The sequence below is a fragment of the Paroedura picta genome, chromosome 2, assembly GCF_049243985.1.
Source record: "Paroedura picta isolate Pp20150507F chromosome 2, Ppicta_v3.0, whole genome shotgun sequence".
Lineage (NCBI taxonomy): Eukaryota > Metazoa > Chordata > Lepidosauria > Squamata > Gekkonidae > Paroedura > Paroedura picta.
The window spans coordinates 145,236,786-145,259,340 of record NC_135370.1 but is presented as its reverse complement, the minus strand read 5'-3'; the positions used below and the strand labels follow the sequence as shown (position 1 = coordinate 145,259,340).

Below are 22,555 nucleotides of genomic sequence, written 5' to 3'. Positions count from 1 at the left end.
TCGGGTTCTCAGTCGAAAGCGCCCATAGAAAGAGGAGGCAGGATTTAGGATTCTGTGTGAAAGTAAAACCCCGCTGCTCAATGGGGATCGTTAGGCTGAGGTGGCTGCTTGGTACCGGTCCCTGCCAGAACTGATGTAGGAAGATTTTGTTTTGCTTTTAATATGACCCTGAGTTTTTGGAGCATAAGCTAACATTACAAATACAGTGGAGCACCTTTAAGGCCAACAGAATTGTATTCCAGGTATAAGCTTTCGCATACACTTCCTCCGATATAGTGAAATAGAATCCTGTTATTGTTTCACTGTGTGTGATGAAGCGCAAGTGCACTCAGATTTTGTTCTGCTGCTTCAGACCAATACGGCTACCCGCTTGAATCTATTACAAATTGGGCTTCAGTCGGGAGATCTCCTGGGCTTCGCCGTTGCATTTTTTGTCGTTTTGCAGGTTTTTTTACGGGGGGAGGAGGTCCTGCTCTTACCTTCAGTCATTTTTATCAGAAGAGGATTTGGTGGTTTCCAAAAGCTGAAGCACAGCTAGCCTGTAAATTAAGCGTGGGTCCGCGCGGGGGAGGGGGGGAGTCATTGGCTCTGTAGCTATTTGAGCAGTGATTTTATTCTTTCATAGAACACTCATCGGTAGAAGTTCTACAATGAAAATGACTCCTTTTCCCCGACTACTTCATTTGAAAATTTGGGTTTTTATTTTCAGTTCTCGACGCTTTTGCTCCGCACCTTAGCAAATCCTACCGGCTACACTTTAGGTCGCGGCAGAGGACGGCTCTGAAAGGGGCGGGATTCTTTTTTTTCTGCTATCCTATCAGGAAAAGAGAGGGGCGGTGTCCGCCTGCTTGAAATTTCGCGTATAGGCCCGGAGAGAGAACTTCACGCATGCGTAAACAGACGAGAACCCTGTTCCCGTGGTTTTCGTAAACTCCCGCCTTCGGACCTGTTATGTACGAAAGGCTGGGCGCCCAAGCATGCGCAGTACGAGCAAGCTGATAAGGATGGATTTTTCCTCCGCTCGCCTGGCTATTTTGAAGGTGCTGGAGGGTGTGCGCGCGGAAGAGGTGCCCCGCCTATTGCATTGGATGAGAACGTCCAGTAAGCGACGTTCCCTTTCTTGTTTTTGTACTTACCTGTTGCAAGTGTTTGGGGCTAGGGGCTCGGGTTTCGTGTATTATCTTTTATACCTTATTATTATTATTATTAGTTTATTGCTGCTATTAAACCGTTTTATTTTGTGCGGTTTTATGTTTTGTGGCTGTAGTTTATCCTGTTGCTGCTGACACGTTTTATAATGCATTCTATTCTAAATTGGGTAGCTTTGTCCGGTTGTTTGGCAGTTGGACAGTTTTTATTTCATTTGGAAGGATGGAAAGGGAATGTTTTAGAGGCCAGCCCAAAGCAGAAATTTATTGATTTAATGGGACTTACTTTTCAAAAGTCTATTTAGGATTGCGGCATGCAAGTAGATTAACCTTTCTCAACTTCTTTACCATTATGAAATCCCTGAAACATTCCTCAGGGAATGTTTCAGGGAAACCCCAGAAGTGGAGTAATGCAGAATATGGTTGGGAAGCAGAGCTGTGTACATGCCCATCCCAGGCACCTCCCTTTCCCACCCCCACCAGGCCCATCATTGGCTATTTTTAGGGGAGGGGTTGTGTCAACATGACTATATATGATCATATCACCTGATAAATGTTTAACATTTTTAAAGTATATATTAAAAATTAACTCCTACCCATTCTGGAAACCCTTCCAGGGCCATTAAGAGATTATGCTGATTTTTCCCTCAGCAGGCTTTATTGCTCTATGTTTAATACATTGATTTTAATACCACAACACTTCTTGTTGATCTAACGAAGTCCATTTTTTGTCAACTTACCTAGAAATGAAGTTAAGTAATTTTCTGGATCTGCTGTAGGCCTCTCTTTTAAATGAGTGCAATGTTTACTGATCCCCAGTCTCTATGAGGCTGGTTTTAGTGATGTTGCCTATAGTAAATCAACTGTTTCACATTTGTGTTTCTTAAGAATCTTTGGGTATATACCATCTGGACTGGGAGACAAATTAGTTGTCAATCTGGCCAGTGGTGCTAGAACCACCTCTCTCGACACCCTTTCCAAACACAGCAGCTTGAGCCCCACATTTTCCAGAGTGAAAACAGTCACAAAGGATTTAATCAATTTTCTCCGCTATTTCCCTATCTCCTTTCATTCCTTAGTCATCTGAAGATCCAGGCGCCTCTCAAGCTGGTTTTCTGCTTGTGATATATTTGAAGAAATCCTTACTGTTTGTCTTGATGTTTTTAACAATCTGTTCCTCAATTTCTGTTTTGCTCATGTTATCAATTTATGCTTGTTTTATTTATTTATTATTTCATTTTAGCCCACCTTTCTTGCTGAGACTGAAGACAGATTTATGAACTACAAAAACAACACAATTGAACAACATAAGGCAACCAATGAACACTGAAATAGAATTAGCATTGCAAAATTAGACGACAACGTGGTGGGGGGAAAACACATTTAATGTATAACATACAATGCAGAAAATGAATTCAAAGAGTAGAAGGCAGCAAAACGAAGGAAATACAAGCAAGAAACTATAATCAAGTTTCTTTTATAAAAGCCTACTCCTGAAACATGGTATTTTACTACTGCCTCATTACTTTCTGCTCACTTCATTCATGAAAACCTTTTGAATGAAGCCTTTTTGCCTTGTATCATTAACTATATGCAAATACTATTTTACACTTTGCAGTGCCTTTCTTGAGGTATTCATTCTGCATGTGCCTGATTTATTTCTATATATGTATTCCACCCTTCCCTGAGGACTCAGGGTGGACCACATCAGTTAAAGATATAATTGATATATACAGAATACAATTCGCCATTTAAAACTTAACCTTTGAAATTCTAAGATATAAATTAATATTACATTAGTTAATTGCACAAAAGCCACCTTTGGAGTAAAATGTGACATAATATGCATGCTTGATGGTTAGTTAGGTAGATGGTTAAAAAGCTGCTGGGCATTTTCAGGGTGGTGGCTGGAAGTGCTGCCCAGGACTCCGTGCCTCCCTCCGCTGCCCTGAAAGGCTCGCCAAGATCTTACCAGGCATTTTCGGGGCAGCAGCAGCAAGTACTGTCCGGGACTCCACTCCTCCCCTGCTGCCCTGAAGGCACGTTGAGGCGGCAGCGAGCCTTTTCGAGGCCAGAAAAACCTCCCTTGGGCCAGGGACCTCCAACAGATTAGCACCCATAATACAAGTATTTTATGAGGGAGAAGGATCTTAACTGAGCCTGCTCCAAATGTGACAAAGGGGTGCCTAGTTGCTTCCTATCCTTACTCTGATTCCTCTTTGATTAAGCTCTATGGAAGCAAGATTAAATTATCCAAGCATTACCTCAGTGTAACAATTCAAATACCTGGATAATTGCTGCAATTAGGATTTTATTGCATACCCCCAGTTAGAATATTTCAGACAGAATTAGGGATTCTTCTTTTGATTCTTATTTATGTATATTTATTATTAAGCTTATGTACTGTTCCTTTTCACAAGCATGATCAGGGTGATTTACAGCAGTGGATTAAAACAATTTATAAGACTTAAAGCCATAAAAACTAACAAAGCCCCCTCCTTCAATCTGTCCTGCAGAGTTAGCTATAGGCACAGAAATATATGCCACTTTTATTCCTTGTGGAATAAAAGTGGGGCACTCTAGACTTTTAGCAAATTATATAATAACTATATTTGTATATATTATAGAAATGAAGTGTTCTTCCTATGCAGGCCAGGGCGACATGCTCATATTTCTCCCCCCCCCCCCTTTCTCAACCAATCCTTCCTGCCCCCCTTTCCCTTCTCCATCCCTGCTTTTAAGCCTGGCAGTGGTACCAGCTGTGCCTGCAAACTACTCCAAGCTCAGAGCAGCTCCCAGTGACAGGTGGGTCTGAAGTGGTTCCCATCATTCTGTGTCACTGCAGCTGGGCTTGGAGTGTCTCCCAGTGTTCCATGCCATCCTGGCTAGGCCCAGAACCTGGTGTTTCACATGGCGGTGGCTGGGCCTGGGGCCTCTCCAGGAGTTCCCTGCTGCCATAGCCAGACCAAGAACATTCCCTATTGACCAGGAGTGACTCCAAGTGTTCCCTGCTGCTGTGGCAGGGCCTGGAGCAGCTTCACAAAAACAGCAGGTATGGTTATTTGAAGGGATCTAAACTTACAAAGTATTATTTTTTTTACTTCTCTGATTTTTCTGCAAACCTGAAGAGAGGTTTTCCAAATACACAGAAAAATCTGTTTGGGTAAGTATGCCTCCTTTCTGAAGATTTAGATATCTGCAGATAGGGGGCATACTTGGGAATTAGATAACAGATCTTACTGTCTTTCTGCATCTGAGATGAGGGCAGGTTATTGCCTCTCAAGAATCCCTGAGCATACGAACCTGAGGCTGAGGAAGAGGTGACTGGAAGCTTTGGTGGTGCCTTAAAGCAAGCCACCTCAAGCTGAGCTCCTCAAAGACAGTGGTCTTGTGGCTGGGGAGGAAAAAATCCAGACCAGTGCACCTTCCCAGACTGGACAAGTACAGCTTTCAATTGTATAGACAGCCTGGGTGTAATCTTTGACGCTTCCCTATCTGTGGAAGCTTAAATTCTGAGAATAGTGCAACTGGCATTTTCCCATCTTTGCCAAGCTACTAGCACCCTAACTGGCCCTGGAGCGCCTGGCCACGGTCACCTAATTACCATAACTCACTGTAGGATAGTCTTCCCTTGTCCCTGCTCTGGAAACTTCAACTGATCCAGAACACAGCCACAGGGGTCCTCACGTTGGAGGGCCCACATAAGGACCGTTCTCCAGCAGCTGCCCTGGCTCCCAGTTGAATTCTGGATCAGGTTTTGGCATTAACCTTCAAGGTCATTCATGTCTGGGACCTGTATATTTGTGGGACCATCTATCTGAATATGTTGCTTGGAGAGCACTTCAGTCAGCCAATGCCAACCAGCTGGTCCCCAACCCCAGAGAAGTACACTTGGCACTGGCTCCTGCTTGGTGCAGTGGGGAGATCAGAGCCCTGATAGAACTCGCAGTTCCACAGGGCCTGCAATACAGAGCTCTTCCGCTAAGCCTTTGTTTGAGGCCAGAGGAAATGCAGTTGGTTCATCTGATCTGGACCTTCCTCACCTCCCATGGGACTAGTGCTGTTAAACTTTTATCCTGTCTGATGTTTTGTATATTTTTATTGAATATTTATACTTCTGATTTTATACCAATGTGTTGTACATCACTTTGACCGTTTACGCACTGGAGGTTTCATGCCGGGCTGCAGACTAGCGTTTTAGTCGTGGCAGGTTGCCCCACCTCTTCCTGTACCTAGATGGGGGAGCATTTGGCCCCCTGCACCTCAACTGCTCCCGATTTGTGCTCCTGCACAGGAGCTGGGGCAGTGAAGTTCCCAGTGCATAAACGGTGTTTGAGATGCCTTTGTTGCAAGGGGTAGTATAGAAAGTTTAAAATAAAAAATAAGTAGCATTTTACAAGTGGGGATGGGTGGTGAATTTTCTTGTGCCTCAAGAAAGTATGTGACCCCACTTTTTTGCCCCATTTGCCTGGCTTTCACTGGTTGTGGAAAGAAAGGATAGAAGGCTGAACCTTTACTATGTCTTTCTGTAAGTACAGCAGGTGTCTTGCACATGGATGTTCTAGGGAAAAGTTACACTAAACAACTTTTTGTATAAAAGGAGGAGTCTGGGTTTTTGTTTTTTAAAACAATGTATGCACCCGTTTCAAACAAAATCATAGGAATCAGGAGCTGTGCATGCATGCTACCCTCATGATGCAAAACTTTGCCAAGTAGAAAGCAGTGTCAGACCACCAGATTCAGTAGATCAGTTAAGCTGAAGAGGCTTGTCATTGCTTTCCCTGCAGGCTTGAGATCCAAAGGGGAACAGAACTTGGCTTTTAAAAATGAAGCACATCCTGGGAACTTGAGCTCCCCACCCCCCAAATCCTTTAAGCAGCCAGATGGCTGACCTCTTACAGCTTTAAATGACTGGGGAGGGGTTGGCTATGTCTGGACCTGACAGTTACAGGCAGATGAGATAAACATAGGCTGGGGATAATATGGAGTGACACAGTTTTTTCCTGCCTTCCCATTGTAGCCCCTGAGACCTCCAAAATACTGGTGCTGGAGACTGAAGGGTACTTGTGGACAAACAGCCATATGGTCCAGGGACTGCAGGGATGAAGGGCTGCCAGTTGCATTTTTTGCTTCAACAAAGTACCATTGAAACAGGAAGGGTAGGGTGGGGTTGAAGCATCCCTACAAGTGACAAGCTGAGCTGGCATGTATCTTGTCCTGAGACCAGAGACTTAAATTCAAAATTACATTACGTATTACTAACATCACATTACAGTCATATTGTCCGAAATAAAATAAATTAAAAAGAAGGGATTGTAAGGAATGTGGATATAAGAGTTGAATTAGGTTAGCATGCATAGTGAGATTTAAAAAAAAACTATGTCCTTGTTGAGTCCAGGGTTTGTCATTGTTTTGAGTGTTCCTTTACAATAAAACAGCGACTTTGAGGTCCCGCTCCGGTCTCAGGACAAGAGAGTTGCCAGCACAGCTTGTCACTTGCAGGGATGCTTCCATGCTTGGGTGGAGATGGATGGGGCCAGCAACTGGGAGAGTGTCTGCCATTAATTACCAACGTGGGTAGTTTTATTTCTCCAATGTTTTGGTGAGCTACAACTGAACTCCAAAGGACTTATTAGTTGTTTTGGCAAAGAATTATCATATGGCATCATATGGCTTAATTTGGATATTATGACACAGTTTACTAATTTGCCACAATTTGCTTTTGCCTTATATCTCCACAATTATGATGGTGGTTCGTTTAGTCTGAAGAAGAATGCATGCACTCAAAAGCTCTTGCCTTAAATAAATCTTTGTTGGTCTTAAAGGTGCTATTGGACTCTGATTTTGTTGTGCTACTTTAGATCAACATGGCTACCCACTTGAATCAAACTTTATTTTATTACTGAACATGCATAGTACAGAAGAGCATGCATGACAGTTCCCCTCCCCCACATATCAATTTAAATGGTAAACTGAATGGGCCTGAAAGACTAGTCTTACAATGGAATATTGACAATGCCTTCTATTTAAAAATTTCCCATGGTAGCAGGAATGGGCTTATAATTGCTTCATTACCATCTCAATTTGTGCTGTACCTATCATGTGCCAGAAACAGGCTGAAGATGCCTTTGTATAGGAGACACATATCTGTATCTAATATATGCTCTAACTGCCTACAGATCAAACCCTGACTTGTGGAGTTTTAATCACATTAATATTTAATGATTATAGATGTCTGGTATATATTCCTCTTTCTGTTCTACCATGATCTTCTCAATCGTTATTCCTATATATTTTGTTTGAACAAGATATAAAGATGAGTTGTGTGTCAGAAATATATTAGACAAGCAACTGCAAGTTTTTGTCATTCTGGTCTTTCAAAGCCATTTTTGATGTTGAGCTTGAAATCTCCTGCATCCAGAGTATGCAGTCTACCACTGAGCAACAACAGCCTCTTCCAGTTGGAAAACTGCCAGTCCCCAGGTTGGGAAACAGCCCTTCAAACAAAAATGCGCCATCTCAAACCAAGTACAAATTACAGCTGTATTAAAAGTCTGCTATTTGATCACCTGCATGACTATTTAACCATCTTTGTTTTATAGATGACTTTGATGAATTTAGGTCCTCTAACGATGATGTTCTTCTCAGAAGTATTGCTGAAGATCTTCGACATTTTTTGCCCACGGATGGAATGCTTGCTTCTGAGCACTTTGCCATTAAAAAAGTAAGTTTTGCACTTTTTATGCAGTAGTAAAAGTACCAAGTGATTTTGTGTACTTCCTAAAGCTTTGTTCTAATGCTGACATAAATGGCCTTAGTAAATCACTCTCAGGACCCCTGTAACAGAGAAATGACTTATGTTTCCAACATAGAGAACTGCAAAGAATAAGGTTCACTGACCAAGGAAGCCTCTTTGCATTGATGTATGATATTCCCCAGACTGTTTAAGTCCAAATCAGTCCTGATGGTTAGACCTGGTAAATTTGATCAGCTCTTATTGTCTGCTGACATCTTTATTTTGCCCAGTTTTTGCAGTGATGTGGCTTATTGCCCATGATGGATGCATATATTACCAGTGAACTCTAAGCAACTGAAATATTTTTTCCCTAAAGACTGTCCTGTATGTCTGGATGAGATGGATCCTCTTGATTTTCTTACACTGCCACCTGAATGCACAATAGCTTAGAATGTAGGATAGACAATTCTAAGACTGTTTAGCTTGGCATGGGAATTTGAATCTGAATTTGGGTTGTATATTCCAATTGTATTTCATGATATGTGTAGTTGACTATCTGCTTGATATCATGTGGCTGTCTTCTTTCCTCTCTGCCTTCTCTGTTGAGCTTTCACTTCATGGATATTCTTCTTTGTGATCATTTCTCTGTCTTGTTGGATTACTGAGCACACATGCCTCTTCTGATATATAAGCTTCCACATGGAAGCTTCTTGAAATAGTTTGGGTGACTGCTCATGTAGTGTGACAGCTGCATAGAATACTTCCTATCTTTGCGTATGGTGGGAGTCCCTGCAAATGTCTCTCTGCTGCCTCCTGGAAAAGTTCAAATGAGCCATGCTGCTCTCTTTGGTACTATTAGTATTTTTCTCAGTAAAACACATGTACTTCAAAATTATATTTGTGTCTGTCCCCTACCTCCAACAGAAAGACACGACTTTACTTACTTACAGATATTCTGTTTTCTGATTAAGGGTGCTTTGATGATATTTCCAAAGTCTTGTTGATTTCTAAGGTGCTCTTGGACTCAAATTTAGTTGTTCTACTGCAGACTAGCATAGCCACCCTCTGAAGCTTTCAGATGCATTGCTCTTTTTTTCCTTTCCGGAATAACTGGAAATTTCAGTTTTTGCTGCCCAGAGCAAAAGTTTCCCTATCCTTCAAGAGCTGTTCTTCCCTCGCCTATGATAATTGGTAACAAGGGATGGGTGTTTGAATATATACCTGAAAATACCTTATTGGTATTCTCCAGATATATAAAGGATCAATATTGATATGTGGCATTCTCTATAATACTGGTGGCATCCCAGTCCTGAATATTCCCAGAAATATTTTGGAATTTCTGGGGCTGGTGTTTTAAAGCTCCTGATTCTGGGGGATAGGTGCTTTTAGTGGATTTCTTGGGCAACAGAGGGAGGGGAGTGGGAAGTGGCTTTTGCTTGGCTTCTGTGGTTTGACATTGGTTCTGCTGACCTGGGCTACCTCCCCTGTCTTCAGATGGTTTGGACTCTCTGTTTTCACACTAGATGCATTGGACTTGCCACATTCTCCTGTGGGTCTACTGGTATTCTTTGGTTTGATGTTGGTTCTGTTGGGCTTGTTGCTTAGAATCATAGAATCATAGAGTTGGAAGGGGCCATACAGGCCATCTAGTCCAACCCTCTGCTCTATGCAGGATCAGCCCAAAGCATCCTAAAGCATCCAAGAAAAGTGTGTATCCAACCTTTGCTTGAAGACTGCCAGTGAGGGGGAGCTCACTACCTCCTTAGGCAGCCTATTCCACTGCTGAACTACTCTGACGGTGAAAATTTTTTTTCCTGCTTCTGTTTCTACTAGGATGCTTTCAGCCAGTCGTTGCTTGCTCTAGTGTGTCTAACTATTCTTTGCCCTGGAAAAAGTGTGGAAACAATGGAGAAAATGGCTGGGGGTACCTGGTTCAGGAGCCCATAAAATTGGTTATGTCGTGATACTTCTGTTATTTGCCTGAAAAATTGCCTCTCCCCTCCTCCCCAGGAAATATTCCTCATAGTGAATAATGGACCTGTATAATTGAGTATAGCGGTAGCAGTAAAAGTGCTACACTCAATATGCCAGCAAATTTGGAAAACTCAATAGTGGTCACAGGATTGGAAAAGGTCAGTTTACATTTCAATCCCAAAGAAGGGCAACGTCAAAAATGTTCAAACTACCGCACCATTGCACTCATTTCTCATGCTAGCAAAATTATACTCAAAATCCTACAAGCTAGGCTCCAGCAATATGTGGACCAAGAACTTCCAGAAGTACAGGCAGGATTTCGAAGAGGCAGAGGAACTAGGGATCAAATTGCCAACATACACTGGATCATGGAGAAAGCTAGGGAGTTCCAGAAGAACATTTATTCTGCTTCATTGACTATGCTAAAGCCTTGATTGTGGCAAGTTATTAAAGAGATGGGAATACCAGAGCATCTTATGTGTCTCTTGAGAAACCTATATGCAGGTCAAGAAGCAACAGTGAGAACCGGGCATGGAATCACTGATTGGTTCAAAATTGAGAAAGGAGTTCGGCAAGGCCGTATACTGTCGCCTTGCCTATTTAACTTGTATGCGGAGCACAGCATGAGAAAGGCGTGGTTATATGAGTCACAAATTGGGATTAAGATTGCAGGGAGAAATATCAACAACCTCAGATCTGCAGATGATACCACTCTAATGGCAGAAAGCAAAGAGGAACTAAAGAGCCTTTTGATGCAGGTGAAGGAGGAGAGTGCAAAAGTTGGCTTGAAACTCAACATCAAGAAAACAAAGATCATGGCATCCGGCCCTCTCAATTCCTGGCAAATAGATGGGGAAGAAATGGAGGTAGTGACAGATTTTATTTTCCTGGACTCCAAGATCACTACAGATGGGGACTGCAGCAAAGAAATTAAAAGACGCTTGCTCCTGGGGAGGAAAACTATGGCAAATCTAGACAGCATCTTAAAAAGCAGAGACATCACCCTGCCTACAAAAGTGCGTCTAGTCAAGGCTATGGTCTTCCCTGTTGCAATGTATGGCTGTGAAAGTTGGACCATAAAGAAGGCTGAGCATCAAAGAAATTGAGGCTTTTGAACTCTGGTGCTGGAGAAGACTCTCGTGAGTCCCTTGGACTGCAAGGTGAACAAACTGGTCAGTTCTAGGGGAGATCAGCCCTGACTGCTCCTTAGAAGACCAGATCCTGAAGATAAAACTCAAATACTTTGGTCACCTCATGAGAAGGAAGGACTCCCTGGAGAAGAGTCCTTAATGCTGGGAGTGATTGAGGGCAAAAGAAGAAGGGGACGACAGAGAATGAGGTGGCTGGATGGAGTCACTGAAGCAGTCGGTGCAAACTTAAATGGACTCCGGGGAATGGTAGAGGACAGGAAGGCCTGGAGGATTATTGTCCATGGGGTTGCGATGGATCGGACACGACTTCGCACCTAACAACAACAACATAATTTTGAAATCTGGAGGTGGGGGTGTTGAATGCTAAACCGGTATTGGAGACTCAAGTAATCAGGAATACTGATAAGTATGTCCTCCCTGGATTTGAAAAATACTGATTTTCTTTCTCTGGCACGCATCCTTATACAAAAATCATGGGTGCAAAATGATGGTTTGGTGGCAGGGGGGCCGACACCACACACTTCGGCAAATGAGAGGCAGATATGCCTCGCACTTTAGAGGGTAAAGTGCTTCCCAGTAATCTTAAGTTCAAAATTCTAATGAAATGGAGAAGGAATTATTAATATTATTAATAGGCAGCTAATATGGATAACCGAGACAAGCCTAATCTTGTCAGATCTCGGAAGCTAAGCAAGGATTATCCTGCCTAGTATTTGGATGGGAGACCTCCAAGGAATATCAGGGTCATGAGGTGGAGGCAGGCAATGGCGAACTACCTCTGAAGTCTCTTGCCTTGAAAACCCTACCGGTACTGAAAACAGTACCTGGATACTCCACGTTTCCTGTTCAACTGTCTTGTTTTTTAAATCCTTGAAAGTTTTTACAGATTCAATACATGTGGAAAAAGTGGGCTCTAGTCCACAAAAGCTTATGCTGAACTACATTTTTGTAGTGTAAAATGCCACAGGACTCCCATTTGTGTTAGCTGCAACAGATCAGTACAGATGCCCCTTTGGATTATATCCAGGGAATGCAATTGTAAACTGCTTTGAGATTCCTTAAGATAAAGAAAAGTAGAGTATAAAAAAGAACTTCCTCCCCCTGCACACAAGCCAATTATTCCTGCTTATTGTCTGCTCTAACCTATTTTCCATATACCCTGTTAAACTCAGTAATATTTCTATTGAAATCCATTGCACTATGTTACAGTTTCTGAAATGCAAAACAGCAGTAAAAAATTGAGCTAATGCCTGAAGGGAAATAGGGAAGAGATTAAATTTTACAGAAATATGATACCGATTACACATTAAAGTAAGAAGTTATTAAAAAAATTAAAATGAAGGATTAGTAACTAGGTAGACAGCCTACGTCTAGAGCAGTGGTCCCCAACCTTTTTATCACCAGGGACCACTCAATGCTTGACAATTTTACTGAGGCCCGGTGGGGGGGGGATAGTACTCCTCTACTCTCAACCACTGCCCTAACGCGCTCTGATCACTATGGTAATGTTTAAACATCCCTTCAAAATAAGATACAGACACACCACAACAATTAACATAAGGAACATTTTATTTTCATGGAAATTTTAACTCATGAGAATGACAAATCAATGGGAACTCTGAGCTTGTTTCTCTGCAACGAGATAGTTCCATCTGGGAGTGATGGGAGAAAATGACACCCAAAGTGTGTTGTAAAGGGCCGGGGGGGGGGTGAAGTAAAGGGCCAGGGCGGGGAGAGAAGGCGTCCTTCACGGCCCACCTCCAATCAGTCAATGGACCACATGTGGCCCACGGCCCACAGGTTGGGGATCACTAGTCTAGAGGAAACAATCCAGAGATTTTCTTTTTAGTTACAGGAGGGTAGCCATGCAAGCCTGCAGTAAAAGAACAAGATTCAAGTACAGTAGCACCTTTAAAGGCTAGCAAGATTTCCAGAATATGAGCTTTCAAGTATATCTGAGGGAACTTTGACTTTTGAAATATTATATGCTAGAAATTTTGCTGGTCTTTAAGGTGCCAACTGAACTTTTTAAAGGGCTTTTTACAATACCAAGCCCACATGAGAGGCTGGTTCTGCACTTACATTTTTTTTCCTGTTTGTCAATCCTTTTGAGTTCAGATAGATCTGAACCCAGGTCTTTTGCCTCCCCCCCCCCCAAATTGAAATAGGCTGCATTCTACACTTAATTGTGTGGCTGCTATCTCCTTTCCACTTGATTGGGAAAGCTTAGAGCGGGGAGGGGAGCAGTGTTCATGAAGCTCCAGCTGGCATCGAAGGAATACGAGGCTGGACAGGGGTTTATTTCCTGCTTTTTGTCTCCTGGCTCTACAGCCAAAGCAAACGGGGGGGGGGGGGGATGGAGCACAAGGCAGCTTGTTTATTTTTCTTTTCCTGAACAAATAAGGGGGGAAAGACAATCCAAAATGCAAATCTCATCATATAGAAGTGTGGGCTTAAGCACAGTCGCTTAAAAAATGAGGGCAAAAATAAAACTTGCAAAGGAAATGGCAACCAGGAACCAACAGTCTTTGAACTGACGCCCTGACCAATCAGCAACAGACTACCGTACTACGTCAGCATCAGGAGGAAGTTAATCCAGCAAAACGCAGAGATCTACACTTTACAGGGGCTTTTGGAGTGGTTTTCTCAAATGTAGTGAGTTATATCTGCTCCTGGATATTGCAGGGGAAAGCTCCAATCTCTTCTAGGTGTGGTCACTCCCCTGTAAAGCGTCTGTGTAAAGAGGGGTTGTTAGGGATTCCTCAAACACAGCTACAGCATCATACAAGTTGGACCTTGACCCATGATGGCCATGGCCCAGAAAATGACAAAAGCATTTCAGTTTAGGTACAGGCTTCCCAAATCACTTCTCCATCTGCACTGGGCTTTTTATCTCCGGTGACCCTGAATTAATAAAAGTCATCTACACATTATTCTATTTCTATTTTGATATTTAGCTCTGTAAATTTTCCCTCTGCAACATCTATGATTGATCTGCAGTGACACTCCCTATCTCTTTCAGGTCACTTCACATCCTTCCAATTCCCAAAAGTGGAGCCACTAGACAGCTAAATCAAATAAAATAGCATATTAAAAATATTTGCTCAATATTTATGGTTCTTCTTCAGCTACATCAGCAAGCAAAGCCCACTGTCCATGTTGATGCATTCCTTTATGATGATGAAATTATTGATTCCTTATGTGAAGAAGGAAAGATGAGCAGAAATTACTGCCTAACTTGTGGTTCTCATCAGACAGCGCAATTAGGTAAGCATGTGATACACTCAGAGAAGTGTGTGTCTGAACAGTAGATCCCAGAGGTTTATGTATGTGATGGGGATTGAAGTGAAGTTGGAGTTTGCAAATACTGTGCTCACCAGCAGGAAAGGTATTTCCTAGATCCAAATGACTTTTGAACTGGAATACAATCTGAAAGTTGCCTGCTGTCATTGAGCACCTGAATATGACAGGAAACACATAAAAATTGTGTTTCTAAGTAACTGGGAAATTGTTCATTCAGTGCATCATAACAAATGTTAGTTGCCTTCCTCCTGTGTTAGAGAAAATACACTGAACATAAAATGCATGCTTGCAGCTTTCCATTCTTCCCCAAAAATGTACTGGTTAAAAAGGCTCAAGTACTGGCATCCATAGTATGGCCCATAGGCCACTACCAACCTGTGAACCCTTTTCATTCAGCAATCAAATAATTAAAAATGCAGCAAAATTTGAGGCTGCCACATATCCAAGTCACCGAAATTCAATAGTAACTTATCTACACTCATATCAATATTAAAATAGTGTGTCAGATCAATAGTAAAGAATGAAACGACACTTCAGTTACACTAATTGCTTAAAAAAAATCCTATGGAGCAGAGCGGCAGCTGCTTCCAATTTCCAAAGGGCAATTTAATTATAGTTTTTGTCTGACATCTGTCAATTTCACCTTAACAAACAAGTTCCTAAGTCAGGAAGCAACAAGAGGTCAGGCTTTAACCTGTACTTCATTTTATACACAATCATGTTGTAATTGTGTAAAATAAAATGATTCTAAACCATTTGCTTGATCTATAAACTGAGGAAATAATCAAAGAATTTAGGACTGACGCAGATTAGATGATACCTTGACTGAATCATCCTGAGAAAATTTTGCAGTATTGGAAGAATTAAACTACTTCTCCCTTCCCACATGGACTTAGGTTCCACCCCACAAGTAGTATGGGATCACTTCCATTGACTTTCTAACCTTCTATCTGAAGTCATAGCAGACTGTTAGGAATAGCTTGGAAAACATCTTCACATGGCAGGTATTGAGAGTAGTCTTGTCATACTCTCAATGAGTAGGACATGAAAATTCTGAAGGGAAGACATCTTTTAATCTGTATTTTACAGTGTTTGATCAGTATTCCAACAATACCTTTATTTTGTGCTTATTCCACAGAGTTCATTTCCCATTCATTTTCCCTTATGGAACTGAAATTCCTCTACTGGCATGTTCTACCTGATTTGACAGGGAAGGTTGTAGTTGATGTTGGCTCCAGGCTTGGTGCAGTGCTATTTGGGGTAAAACCTTATCTGGGAATTTGTTTTAAAAATGTATTAAGTATCTTTGATCTTTTCTGAGTGCTTTCGTTCATTTACTATTTTCTTGATCTGCAGATTTGATGTATTGATCTCCCTGGTTTAAATTTTTACATACAATAATGACTCTGGCAGTAGTGGACCTTATTCTTCAGGGTCAGAGGAGTGATTTTGACATTCTGCATTCTTTTATCTGTAAGCACTGATGCTATAGTGTATGCCAGTTATGTGGTATTACTACAGCACACTGTTATTTCAGTCAACTATTAGCTGGCCAAAGTGATGTACTCACCCACATTTTTTTAATGAAGTTTTGGCAAATTCAGCTAAAGTCAAATATAATCATTCTCCTTCATAATTAGACCTTCTTTCTGTTCAGGAATGTTATATACAATAAGACTTTGGAAAACCCAGGAAATTCTAGGCTCATTCTGCACATATATGATAGTGTACTATCAAAGTACTTTAGAAGTAAATGTTCCTGTTTTGCGCAGAAAAATCCAGGTGCAAAAGCACATTGAAAGTGCATTATCCGTGCGGAATGAAGTCTGATTGCATTTTTTATTATTTTGTTACCTTATTAGGCCAGTAACAGTAAATTTTGAACTCTCTAGTTATTAAGTGTCTTTTCCTCAAGGTTTTACAGCAGGACTATGGGACAAAGATTAGTGCACATTGATTTACATGGAGGTGGTCCTGGATACAGGTCTTAGGTACAGGTCCAAGGATCTTGAAAGATACCTCAGGCTTTGAAGTGTCACTTATAACTGACAATACTGGATTAAATAGACAGTGTCTGTATAAAGCAGCTTCATTTTTTTTAAAATTAGGCCCTTTATTAAGAAAACATAATAAAATGTACCCAAATAATATTTTTCTTCTTTAAAACTAAACATAAAGTAGATCAAACATATAGGCAAAGAATCATAGAATCATAGGATAACAGAAATGGAAGGAACCTCTTGGGTCATCTAGTCTTCCCCCTCCCCCTCCCCCCCCCCACACACATACAATGTAGGACACTCGCAACCCTATTGCTCATCCACTGTAACCTGCTACCCCCTCGAATCTTCACAGAATCATCCTCTCTGCCATATGGCTATCTAGCCTCTGTTTAAAAATTTCTAAAGATGGAGAACCCACCACCTCCCAAGGAAGCCTGTTCCACTGAGAAACCGCTCTAACTGTCAGGAACTTTTTCCGGGTGTTTAGATGGAATTTCTTTTGCATTAATTTCATCCCATTGGTTCTGGTCTGTCCCTCTGGGGCAAGAGAGAACGACTCTGCTCCATCCTCTATATTAGTGGTCCCCAACCTTTTTCAGGCTGGGGACCGGCGGCAGCAGGGAGGGCGATTTATCCTAAAATCAAAGCTAAGATGCAAGATACCTCAAGATAAAGTATCCATAAGATACACACACACACACACACACACACACTTTTCATCATATTCTTTGGCTTACTTTACAAAAGTGGTAATTGGCCATATTTTATCTGCAGACAGCTTTCTTGCCAGAAGGTTAAAAGGTTTCAGAAAGCTATAATAATGAAAGTATGAGTCAAGGATGGTGTATGATTTGTGAGTTTTCTTTCACAGGCTGGGGTTTTGTATTACTTGCCCTGTCAACCATTAACTGCAATGTATAGTATTCATAAGAGTTAATGCTTCAGATGCTTGTTAAAAATTCCTATATGTGAAACATTCACCTGGATTTTGTTAGAAATTCTGCTTGGGCATAAACTTTCTATAATTGGCCTAAGCTCTGTGAGCCTGGCACATGGCCCTATGTGAGGAAGGCCCCAAAGCAAATCCTACTGATAAATGAAAGAAAATATAATAAATAAAAAAATAAAATAAATACATTTCTAATACAGTTTATTTTTATGTCTTGCATTTAGGAAAAAAACTCAAACATTTTAATTTTATTCTAGGGCTACTTTTATAGTTCAGCATCTCAGATCTATGGAGTTGAAATTAATGCAGATTTTTGCCACTTCCAAGAAGTTATTGTTGCCAAATATCAACTGGATGAAAGAATAAAGGTAAATGATGCACATCTGGCCATTTGCTTTATTTTCAAAGAGACTGCAAGTTAGCCAATAGACCGGAGAGACACATCAACTTCTGTCATTCAGACAAGTAGCATAAAACCCTCACACAGCTGTTCTTCGAGGGAATATGGCTGAATCAGTTAGCTGGTTCTCAGCATGTCAGCAACAATCCTGATATTAGCTTTTTTTAAGTAAAAAAAAAGAAGAGTTGGTTCTTATATGCCACTTTTCTCTACCCAAAGGAGGCTCAAAGCAGCTTACAGTCGCCTTCCCTTTCCTCACAACAGACACCCTGTGAGGTGGGTAAGGCTGAGAGAGCCCTGATATCACTGCTTGGTCAGAGCAGTTTTATCAGTGGTGTGGTGAGCCTAAGGTCACCCAGCTGGCTGCATGTGGGGGAATGCAGAATCGAACCCAGCATGCCAGATTAGAAGTCCGCACTCCTAACCACTACACCAAGCTGGCTAGAGGAAAATACAGAATCGGAATATGAGTGAGGACTACAACTCAAGATGTAGCAGAGAGTGAGATGATTTAAGGAGTCCCATGGTTTTGTCTTTCTTTCAATATTTCTACTCTGGGTGCTATACACTATTGATATGTACTTACTTTGGGTAGTGCCTGTTCCGTGGTAACAACAATTAATGGCATGAGGGTAACTTGGATACGGCAGATGTGTTCTCCTTTACCATTTTGCCCTCAATTAACTCTCAGATCATGTTGCTAGCATTCTGTCTCCTTCCAATCTCATTATAACTCAAAATGTATCATCATCTCCCAGTGTGTTTGTGTGTAATGGCTTAGTCCAGAAATGAGTCAGTGGACCCTGAGGAGAGCCTACAAGAAAGATTGATGCAGGTAGCCCTTTTCTAATATGTAGGTGTTAGTGATGAGGAGTGCCTATGTCCAATGAGAGTCTTTCATGTTAATAAGCTGTACAATTCTCTTCTTACAGGTGCTTAATGCAGACATACATACCCAGGCTTTGCTTCTTCAGAATGCTGACGCTGTTGTAATGAATAATGTCTTTGAATATTTCCTTGACAAAGAGGAACAAGCCAGGTAAGCTGTGTGTCCTAGACATTTAAAAAAACCAGAAATACACGTTTGGCAATACAGCTAGCGTGTATTGTATTGCATATTCAACATGAATTTTTCTATTAAAATAATTAAAAAGTTAGAAAAGAGTTCTGAAATATACACCAAAATAAATTCTGAATGTTATTGAAGGTCATCTCAAAGATCCTTTTTTAGGCTGAGAAGTTATATATAAATCTTTTGAGTAAACTATTATTTTTCCATTTGGATCCAACAAGTCTTGTTTCTGTACTTAATGGACAAAGAAAACCAAGATCATCACCACAATTCTGAGTTTATATTTCGTCCCAGTGCCTTTGAAAATAGCCTTGAAATTGATTTTTCCTCCACTATGATATTCAAAGGTTTGAGATGTTGCCATGATGGAGAAACTTGTTTATTAGGAACCTAAAAGTTGACTTGGAAAAAAAAATTGTTCAACATGCAAATATCTTTAACCGCTCCAGCAGAGCAGATTAAATAAAAGGATAAGGGCTGTTGGGGAGGAGTTAGGGCAGGCCCTGTCCAGGATAAAAACTCAGAGGGCCCAATCAGGAGCCACGAAGTGGCTTCTGATTGGGCCCTCCGAGTGTCCATCCAGGGCCAAGCTGCTAATGCGCGCGGCTCCCCATTGGCAGCTTGGCCCGGCTGGGACTCACCGCGCAGACAGACCAGCCAGGCCACGCGGTGAGTCCTCCGGCCCAGCCTCTTCTCCCCTAACCAGGCACTTTAACGCTGGGGGGGCCCTGCCGGGTGGTTGGGGAACACCACGCACTTCTTCCAGCTCTGGGAGCAGCCTTGCCGTGTCACAGAAGTGGTGAGGCTGCTCCTGTCCCCGGGAGAAACCCGAAGGACGCGCCGGCTGGCTGTGGGGAGCCACTGAATGCCCTGGGGGGGGGGCGCCTTCTTTGACGGCGCCGTAAGCAACCCATGCACCCCCCCCTTACACTTGCCTTTCCTGCGCCGACTGCCGGCCGGGTGGGGGAGGCCTCACCCCAGCCAAAGGGGAATTCCCCTTTGCCCAGCCCGCCAGCACAACGACAAAGCACAAAGGAACGCGCCCATGCTCCTTGCCCTTCAACGAAGCCTGCGCCGCGGCTGCGAACCTTATGATGAGCCTAGGAGCCGGCCGGAGCCCGAAAGCTTCGGGGAAGGCTGCGGAGAGCCACGTCCCTGCTCCTTGGCCTTCTCTGAACCCTGTGACGCGCCCGGAGCCTGCCCGGGTCTCAAAGCCTCCGGAGCACCACGCCTGTGCTCCTTTGCCTTCCCCGCGGCCTCGGACGCCGCCCCCCCATGCCAGCCTTCTGTTCCTTTCAAGCCGCCACCTCCCCGTTCGTCCGCGCAGGCCCTTGCGTGCCTCTTCCTCCTCCCTGCAGGCCTCCTTCTCTTTCTCCTGCCGTCCAACAGGCGAGGCGGGGAACATGGCCCCCCGGGGGGCGGGGGCACAGGCTGCTAGTGCCCACTGAATTTCGCCTACATCAGGCTTATCTTCTAGTTTATTATAATCCTGTACATATAATAAAAGTTTAAAACATTGATAAAATCTCAGTTATTTATATTGTGTAATACAATCAACAATAACACATGAAAAATGCAAGGAACAAAGACCAGATGGGTTTTGACCCCCTATAGCAGTGGTCCCCCAACCTTTTTATCACCGGGGTCCGGTCAACGCTTGACAATTTTACTGAGGCCGGGGGGGGTAGTTTTTTGTTGAGGGACATCGCCGCCGCCTGAGCCCTTGCTCCACTTGCTTTCCCGCCGGCGCCCCTGAATTCCCACCACCTGCTGGGGGGCGCTGCCAGCAGCAGCTGCGCAGTGCCATGCCAAGGGGGAGCCTCAGCCATGGCGGTCGCTGGAGAGCACCAAATATGAGCTGGCAACAGAGTGTCATAACAGCCCCCGAGGCAGCAGCCAGGGAGGAGGATGAGGTGGAGCTGCGGCCCAGTACCGACTGATCCACGGACTGGGACTGGTCACCGGACTGGGGGTTGGGGACCGCTGACCTATAGTATACAAATATAATATTAGGGCTTTATAGGTGGGGAAAAATCCTGAAAATCTTTTAATATTTGTTTTAATATTTAATGTTACATTTTAATATTGTATTTTAACTTTCTTAACCACTGAGGAAGACCCTTAGGGGTTGACACAGGTCTGGCCTTTGTTCCTCATTTTTCATGTGTAATTACTGACAAAGAAGCTTGGTAGCAGTACAACAGCTCCTTCTTATAAAATCTTTCCAGTCTCCTTAAATAAGGCTTTGAAATGACATTTAGGTTTCTGCAACAATTATGTTCAAAATTATTGTATTTATTTTTTTTAATAACCTAACAATTTCTTCTAGATCCTGGGAATTTATCAGTCAAAATGTAAAAAAGAAAGGATCATTATTGGTCACAGTTCCAAGTCTTGCAGAATCTTTATCAGATCTTCAGGTGAGTAGCTGTATTTGGAATCTTTTTGCTTTCTGTCTTTTGATGTAAAGAACAATTTTAATTTAGGTGAAATTCTAAGGGTTTTGTTGCTGATCTGTCATTTGCTTCTTCAAGGAGGCATTGTCGTCTTACTCTTGCTCCCAAGGATAAGAAGGGTGAAGGTGATCAGGCTACATATTCAGAATTGACTATTAGGATTAATAAAGTATTTGTATCTGTAACTTGTCCTCTTCAGAAAGAAAGATCTTCTATTTGGGGAGTGGGCAGATTGTATTTACTTATTGCAAACCTGAATTTGGGTATTCCACTTTTCTTCTTTCTTGCTTTCTCCTCTGAGCTGGCATTTTTACAACTCTTACACTTTTACCTGCTGGGACATGTGGAACATATTGCATTTGCAGATAACTCTTTCTACAACCAGCTCATTTAGTGATGATGATAACTTTGGCAGAGTTAGCAAAAACATTTCTTCCAGGTGTGCCAAAGGAGTAATAGCTACACTGCAAACCTGTGCACAGTTATTCTGACCTAAATTAACTAGAATCAGTGGGCTTGGGGGAAGTTTGCATAGGAATTAGTTTGCTTGCACTAGAAGGCATAAGATCCATGAAATAAGACTCAGAATAACTGCATAAAATAACTAAGGTGCAAAAAACAATGAGATTGGATGACTTTGTAAAATCAGGCAACCCTGTAAAGGGGCCCTTTACTACTGACACTTAAAAACAAGAGGCTAAAATTAGTATCTGCAATTACTTATGGGGAGAGATAGGGAATTGATAGTTTCTAGACAATGGTGTCTACATAGAATTTCTAGCAAAACTAGTACGAATTTGTTTGGTACTCTTGCCACACCGTAAAGAGTTCTTTTAGAATTATAGAATCATAGAGTTGGAAGGGGCCATACAGGCCATCTAGTCCAACCCCCTGCTCAACGCAGGAGCAGCCCAAAGCATCCTAAAGCATCCAAGAAAAGTGTGTATCCAACCTTTGCTTGAAGACTGCCAGTGAGGCGGAGCTCACCACCTCCTTAGGCAGCCTATTCCACTGCTGAACTACTCTGACTGTGAAAATTTTTTCCCTGATATCTAGACTATATCGTTGTACTTGTAGTTTAAACCCATTACTGTACGTCCTTTCCTCTGCAGCCAATGGGAACAGCATCCTGTCCTCCTCCAAATGACAACCTTTCAAATACTTAAAGAGGGCTATCATGTCCCCTCTCAACCTCCTTTTCTCCAGGCTGAACATTCCGAAGTCCCTCAGCCTATCTTCATAGGGCTTGGTCCCTTGACCCCAGATCATCCTCGTCACTCTCCTCTGTACCCTTTCAATTTTATCTACGTCCTTCTTGAAGTGAGGCCTCCAGAACTGCACACAGTACTCCAGGTGTGGTCTG

At 42.4% G+C, this 22,555-nt stretch overlaps 1 protein-coding gene and 1 long non-coding RNA gene across 2 annotated transcripts in view; one reads left to right on the top strand and one right to left on the bottom strand.

Moving 5' to 3' along the window:
* The first annotated feature begins 937 nt into the window (after nt 1-937).
* Nucleotides 938-22,555, top strand: part of LOC143830511 (uncharacterized) — a 22,883-nt gene continuing 1,265 nt past the window's right edge. Inside the window, exons 1-7 of the mRNA XM_077323111.1 lie at nt 938-1,101; nt 7,751-7,872; nt 14,138-14,276; nt 15,451-15,572; nt 17,522-17,632; nt 18,597-18,703; nt 21,066-21,156. Coding sequence (XP_077179226.1) covers nt 978-1,101; nt 7,751-7,872; nt 14,138-14,276; nt 15,451-15,572; nt 17,522-17,632; nt 18,597-18,703; nt 21,066-21,156 — 816 coding nt within the window. The 5' untranslated portion in view covers nt 938-977. The remainder of the gene's footprint in view (nt 1,102-7,750; nt 7,873-14,137; nt 14,277-15,450; nt 15,573-17,521; nt 17,633-18,596; nt 18,704-21,065; nt 21,157-22,555) is intronic.
* LOC143830513 (uncharacterized) overlaps nt 18,620-22,555 on the bottom strand; it is a 19,847-nt gene continuing 15,911 nt past the window's right edge. Inside the window, exon 3 of the long non-coding RNA XR_013228510.1 lies at nt 18,620-18,717. This is a non-coding gene — a long non-coding RNA (uncharacterized LOC143830513). The remainder of the gene's footprint in view (nt 18,718-22,555) is intronic.